The sequence below is a fragment of the Oryzias melastigma genome, linkage group LG4, assembly GCF_002922805.2.
Source record: "Oryzias melastigma strain HK-1 linkage group LG4, ASM292280v2, whole genome shotgun sequence".
Taxonomy (NCBI): domain Eukaryota; kingdom Metazoa; phylum Chordata; class Actinopteri; order Beloniformes; family Adrianichthyidae; genus Oryzias; species Oryzias melastigma.
The window spans coordinates 21,696,268-21,703,539 of record NC_050515.1 but is presented as its reverse complement, the minus strand read 5'-3'; the positions used below and the strand labels follow the sequence as shown (position 1 = coordinate 21,703,539).

Here is a 7,272-nt window from a genome sequence, read left to right as displayed (position 1 = left end):
TTGAAATATTTTGTCTTTGTGTTTTGCTGATCCTGTAGAATGGCTCTATTTTTAACCGTCCAGACAGTGCGTAACGGAACAAAGAGCAGCAGATTTCCTTTTTGCGGCTTGGAATGTGGCCTTGCGTCGTCCGTTTTATGGTTTATCGATAAAGGTTTTGAATTAGTGTTTTTTATTATTATTTAAAGATAACTGGTACCTTTCATAGTGTCTCATCCTCTTGTCCCTTGTTGTTGTGTGAGTTTTCTGTCCCCCCTCCAGGGAGGAGGAGTTGTCAGCGAAGTCATGGCCCCCACAAAGGACAGAGCAGCTGCCAAAAGCAACAGTCATGCGTAGTCGCCGTCACCCCTAACAGGAACTGACATCATGGGCAGAGGTCGGTGCTGTTTGCGCACAATGTGAGCTTCAGCTTACAGTCCAGCAGCTTTCACACAAACACACAGCTGCAAGAACGCATTGTTCTCTTGTTTTGCAGAAAATGCCTCCTGCTTCCCAGGAGCAGAAAACAGCAGAAAACCTGTTTTTTTTTTTTTTTTGTCCTTGTTTATTCAATAGATGCAGGAAGGAATCCTAAAAAACAGTCTGACAAGTTGAAACATGGAAAATAAGTCATACTTTTAATCTGAAAGCATTTTTTTCTGCTATCGTACCAAATAACTCTTTGGTTTCACATTATGCAAACCGCTCTGGTTGAGTTGAAACCTGAAAGAAATTCAGCTGCAGGTCCAATTCCTCTCCCACGAGACACGTGATGGAAGTGCAATTAGCCCAGGTGTCGCCATGGAAATACAAGCGCTGGGAACCTGCCCACGACACACTCCTACTTGCTTTGTTTTTTTTATCCTGCAGAATCAAACTCAAGAGCAACCGTTGATATGAGAACAACTATGGCAGCTTTTTAAGGAATGTTTAGGAATCTAATGCAAAACTTTAGCTTTAGTCATAAAGGCTACAGAAATTAGGATGTTTAGAATGAAACACATGGATGAATGTTAAGTTTTTGGCTTTTTTTATGCCAAATCTAACTTTTATCTCTCTTAAGCTACAGTGAAGAACTAATGATCCCAAATTCTGACTGTGACATGCAGCCTTGATATCCTCCATTTCTATCAATTATGTCAATAAATATTTGTTTCTGTCTAAACTCTAACATCAGAGTTACTCGTTTAACAACTAAAGTCACTCCTATGTGTTTTTGATAAATATATCACATATCCTGCAGGATCAAACAGGAAAGAGGCAGAGATCAGATAAGTATTGATCTGCATCCTGTCCACAACAACAGCAGTTTTACAAGGAAATCTGAGGCAAAACCTCAGTTTTGATCATTGCTTTTTTTCTTACATTCTGTCTTTGCAATGCATTGATTAAAACAATACATTTAAAAGGAAATCTGAATGCAGAAAATGCAGGATTTTTTGAAGTATCAGTGGAGAATCTTTGGGTTTTTTGCCTTTTTTGATGCCTAATGTAACTTTTTTCTTCCTTAAACTGCAGAAATGTACTCATTTCTGACTGTGACATTGACACTTTAGCTTTAAACAAACACCATTAAGTCAATGAGTTCATAAATACACTAATGATCCACTTTTAACATACAAGAGTCTCAAATTATGAATAAAAGTAGTTTAAATTTACCTAGATTGACGTTTATGGGTTAAGTTAACTATGAAACTTTGATGTTCTATTTTGGTTAAATGTAACGATTTTTTAAAGTGATCTAGTATAAACACTTCTAGGAATGAGACTGCTAGAGAAACAGGAAGTGACGACCACTTTCTAGAAGAAAAAAAAGCCAGAAATCACTGTTTGTTTGTTCAATGAATAATTTATTTAAATAAGTGAAATGCAACATTTTTTTCCTTATATATTAATCTGTGCACTTAAATAACAGAAGGTTTCGTGCGTAAACAGGTGAGCAAAACACCTGTGTCTCTCTGAATGTCCATTGCAGCTCCTCGTTCATGCATCAGTTCAGTCACGTGACAACTCCACCGTCGTCATCTTGTTTTTAAAAAAAAAAAGAAAAACTTGACACGCTCCCTGACCCGGAGCCTCCATCGCGCTTCCGGCGCGGCGTTTCACAACCGGCGCCACGCGCTCCCGTGATCCCGTCTAGAGGCGGGCGTGAGGCTCCCGCGCTCCCGTCGGGGAGGGGGTAGTCGTGCTCCCCCCTCTCTTCTCCACGAGGGTCTCGGCTGCTCTCAGCTTCTTCTCACCGCTCCTCGGGCGGTAGGCAAAAGTGGAAATGTTCGGACGCGCTCAGCGGTCCTTCAGCTCCAGGCAGGGAACCCACTGGTTCCTGCAGCGGCTCTCGGCGCAGAAGCTGCTGACGTCCTGCAGAGCCTGACACTGCATGGGCTGCACGGGGGGGTTCTGCATGAAAGACATGGAGAGAGGGGAGGTCACTTCACTGCTATGGATGCGCTGGAAAGTGCTGCGTAAAAGGGAGGAACTTACCGTGACCAGGATGCAATGCAGGTCCCGGGGCTCGTTCCCGTTGCTGTCCTCGGGGTCGTCCCCCAGCAGCTGCGCCAGGCGCCGCATGCCGGACACGCGGAGGATGTTGATGTCGTTGTCGCAGCAGAAGGCCTGCAGCAGCGTGAAGTGGATCTGCAGCGCGATGTCGTCCGCGTCCTCCTCGTCGGTGTTGAGGAGACACAGAACCACACTGTCCGGATCACTGCAGGAGCAAAGAGGAGGTCGGGTTAGCGCGCGCCTTTCTTTGGAGAGCCACTTCAGACGTGATGGGAAGGCAGAACTTACACATTCATGAGTTTGGCGGATTCGTAGACTCCCACTGTGAGGCAGTCCTGCCTCTGAGCCGCGACCAGCAGCTCCTCCAGAGCCTGACTCACCGTCTCCATCCTGCAGAGAACACGGAGGCGGTTAGAAACTCAGGGCGCGCGCTGCGTAACGCATCTCCAACAGCCGCCACTTAACGCCAAATACAATGCAAAGAGGAGAGCTTCTGAACTTACTTTTTGTCGGTAGTGCTGGATCCAACAACCTCCTCAAGAGTCATGCTGAAGTCAGTAAAATAATCCACAAGCTCCAGGATAAGAACCAGAATCCCCAGCGATGCTGAGACGCGTTTAGATCCAGAGGAAACGTTCCGGCAAAACAAACGTAATCCAGATAGGCTGCTGTCCGTGATTGAGCTCTTTATGTCCGTGTTCTGAGTCCGTGTGAAGGTTTCTGTGCTCCAACAGCCGAAACTCCCAGGTTTTATAGGCGGATGATGCCTGTTGACGCGCCCAGACGCTCGCTCTCGTTGATTGGTCCCGTCGCAAGCCGGGAGCGCTGCGATTGGTTGGGCGGGCCGCAACTGCCGGTGCTCCCACGTGGGTGGTTTCAGAGAATCCCCCGCTCTCAGTCCTCCCCCTCCTTCTCCTCCTCGTCGGTCTCCGTTCTCTCCACCAAGCGTGTTTACTGGGAGCTTTCGCTCTGAGTGGAGGAATTTCCAGATCTTCCTGCTGTCCTCTCCCAGAAACTGAAGGGGCTGCAAAAACTAAGATTAAAAAAACATCTAAAAAAGCTGCACATCCATCCAAAAATGCAGCACATGAGTATAGTAACGATGTTAATATACAGATGGAGTTTTTTGTTTTGTTTTTTTGAAAGCTTGGGACCGAGGCAGGTGACCTGCCCCGTGTCAGAGCACGAGCCCCAGATTGTGTAACGGCAGCCGGGCGCTGCAGCTTGTGCAAGAGTTAAAATGAAAACATAAAATCGGAGAAAACTATTTTTAATATTAACAGAAGTGAAAAGTGCAATTTTTATTTTTGCAAGCCGATACTAATTCTTAATACCCCGTACAAGAGCCCCACCCCATCAATGTCCCATAATCATGCAGCTTTGCAATGTGCAGAATCATCCAGAATAACAGTTAAATAATAATAATACATTTTAGTAAATGCAGACTGTACTTTAAGTTATACTTCAGTGTTTCTGCACGCTTGCATCACTCAAGAGCTCCAGGTTTCATCAGAGCTTCCTGCACAAAAACACCACTCTCTGTCACCCTCTAGCGGCCGAAAGAAATCCTGCAGGAAGAGGTTTCTGCAGAACCAGTCTCGCAGGGCAGAGATGGGGGAGTCCCGGTGCTCCACTGGGACTTGGAGGGGCTTCTTTCGTTGGAAATTCACGCGCACTCGAAGGTTGTTTTTTTCTTTTCTTGCATTTGATGGCCTTTTAGGGAGTTTCTAAAGCCAAGAAAGCAAAAGTTCGACCAAGACAGAAAGCAGGGAGTTTCATCTAAGAGTTTCATTCATCTAAAAATCCTTCTCAGGTTATTGACTAAATGCACAAAGGACTGGAAGTGTCCCATCAAATCTGGAATAATAATAATAAAAATTATCAATCTGGAAACTCAAGATAATGTAATTTATTGTCATCTTCTTTAAGATTCAAACATTCATTTTATACTTTTCTTAACTACAGTGTTTTAAACCATTAAATCTCACATCTTTTACACATTTTAAAAATAAAACTCTCATTCTAACAACATATCAGTTCCTTTTTATTTTGCATTTCTGCAATGTTTTAGCCGGTTATGTTGTAAAAATGTACAATTAAATTATAAAATTCAAGATGCCTTTAAAAATAAAATAAAAAACTAATTATCAGGGGATCTTTGTTGAATCAAACATTTTTTTTTTACTTTATTGTTAATTTTGTTTGCTTTTTATTAACCTGTAGTGTTTGTTTTTAGCTGTAAAGTCGTGCATTTTACTTTATTTTATTTTTGAACATCATATAAAAACAAGTCAAACAGTTGGATTTTCGAGCCAAGGTTGTCAATAAAAGCAAACACAAATAAAAAAGTATGTTCTGATGTTTTGTTTTACTGTCAAGTTTCTGTCTCTGCAGCCTTTGATGGTTTGTGGCGTCATTGCGCCCTCTGGTGGTCTGACATGACATTTTCCCAATTTCCAATTTTCAACCATTAAAGAAAATAGTTCCGTTTTGCAACAGAATTCAACTATAAAAGGTCTAATAAGGTTCAGAAAATGCAGTAAAGTTACAAATTATATTTATGTGACATTTTAGTCAGTTAATGCTTTTCTTAATATAAGAATCTTTGAAAATAAAGACATATTTCATAATCTTTTGTGGATTTAAGAATAAAATGAAACACTTTTTTTGTGCATTCAGACAATTTTTTATTTCTGTTTATTTTCTCTTTAAATCTGTGAAATTTTAACTTCTCCTTATTGATTCTTGCAGATCTCCAAGAATCACATTTCTTAAAATTTTTGAACTTTTTCTTGACCTATTTATTTTTTCCAAACAAATATCTGGAGCAAAAACAAAATCTTTTATTAATAAATATCTTACAAACTATTCAAATGTTTAGATTTTTTTATGTAAACATTTCTCTAGGATAAGAAAAAAACGATTTTGCTTAAATACAACATAGAAACTGAATACATAAAATGTAAAAGTAGATTCTTTTTTTTAATAATTCCTATTCCTCTCAAAACTATTTATGAATTAAAACAAGTACTTGTTGGCTGATTAATTGATCAATGACTTAAGAAAGCACTAAGCTCTAAAACAACTGATGAAGCACTTATCAGAATTTAAGAGCTGATTGATGATTGATGAAAGCTTTTATTTTGACAGAGCCTTCCTCTGAGCAGACTCATTAACACCCAATCCTAAAGATGTGATCACATGATCCAGAGAAACGTCCTGATGGAATCAGACTGAGAGCTGCAGGCTGAACTTTCCGTGTGAAACTTAAGTGTTGACCTCAACTTTAAGAAGTCAGAGGGTTCATTGTGAAGTAAAAAAAAGCAAAAATGTTTATTTTTAAATCTCCTAAAATTATATTAAAAGTAATTTGCTTTTCTATGTTACTTTAAGAGTGCATGCCGACAAGATTCTTTTAAAGATTAGGATTCAAACACATTTCAAAATATGTAATTTTACAGTTTTACATAAGAAATGTGAAAACCTGAGACATTACTAAATAGGCTCACTGAAATTGATATTTATGGATTATTTTAAGACTATTTTTGGGCATAGTTACAAGTACTATTCAGAAGCATAATTAGATGTTAAGAGGAACATTCCTTGTTAAACTATTTGTCCACAGAAGTGAACACAACTTGAGTTGAGAATCCACAGCCTGACTGCATGTCCGTAATTGAAGGTGTGAAGTCTCCTGCTGGTTGTCATCCTTCAGTCTGCAGCTTTTCCTCCAGCCTCTTGATGGTCTCATTAATCTCCGTTTCACACATCCCTCAGTAATACGTATATTCTCCAGGCTCGGGCTCCTTTTAAGGATGTTAGACTGGTTCTGGGAATCCACAACTGATCCTGTGAAGACTTTCCTTTTAGTTTGGAATGTATTCAAAATAACAATAATAATTTGTCTTATACCCTTGAAACAGCTATTTTTGGTTAGGTAGAACCATTTTATATATGTCTATCTAGATATTATCTTTGAAAATGAAGTTACTTAACCGTTAAAGACTTAAGCTCCAGTATTTATGTTCTTTGATTGACTGTATCTTTAACAGCTGACTGATCACGGGTAGAAAAAAATCACCAAAAATAACTAACATGTCAGAATTGCTTTTGTTTTTTAATTCCAAAGGTAATATATGATCATGGATATGGATATTTTCAAGACCAATTTATTTTTAGGTTTAATATTTTTCTGTAACTTTTATTTCTGGATTTACTATATTTCTGTAACTTTTATTTCTGGATTTTGTTTTTTGGAGAAAAGTGTAGCTCTAAACTAAAGTTCCAGTTAGTCTTTAAAAAATTAAAGTTTGGAGGAAAATTCTTCTAAAAATTGTTACCAGAATTAGTTTTTTCCTTTTTAGCAAAATAATAAAGGCTACTGTTGACGGCTAAGAATTTTGCTGTAGTTGTAATATATTTCTTTAATTTTTCTGAGTAAAAGTCATGATTTAGATTTAAATCTACAATTTAAAGTTGAATTCTCCGTGGTTATCTGAACATGTTTCCATATTTTCTGTCATGTTTCTCATCATGTGTTAGGTTTTGTTAAGGGCTAAAGTTCACACAGATTGTAATTGTTTAAAGATCAGTTCATGTTTTACACAACTGACATAAAAGACTTTTTTAATGATGTTTTTTGGGGGTATTTTATTTATATTTGTTTAGTGAAGTGACATACGTTTCTGGATGTAGTTTCTTGCAGTTTTTGTGACATTCTCCATATTCTACATCTGTATCACCTTCTTTGTCTACATGGTTCTGTTTCACTTTGTTAGAAATGAAGATGAAATG

The 7,272-nt window shown here is 39.0% G+C and overlaps 1 protein-coding gene across 1 annotated transcript; it reads right to left on the bottom strand.

The window, feature by feature from the left end:
• Positions 1 to 1,808: 1,808 nt before the first annotated feature.
• Positions 1,809 to 3,328, bottom strand: gadd45ba (growth arrest and DNA-damage-inducible, beta a). Its single transcript, XM_024278081.2, has 4 exons — positions 2,982 to 3,328; positions 2,767 to 2,868; positions 2,461 to 2,683; positions 1,809 to 2,376 (listed from the first exon to the last, which is right to left on the bottom strand). Exons 1-4 carry the CDS (start codon positions 3,023 to 3,025, stop codon positions 2,263 to 2,265), a joined length of 483 nt encoding a protein of 160 aa, XP_024133849.1. The 5' UTR covers positions 3,026 to 3,328; the 3' UTR covers positions 1,809 to 2,262.
• Positions 3,329 to 7,272: the final 3,944 nt, after the last annotated feature.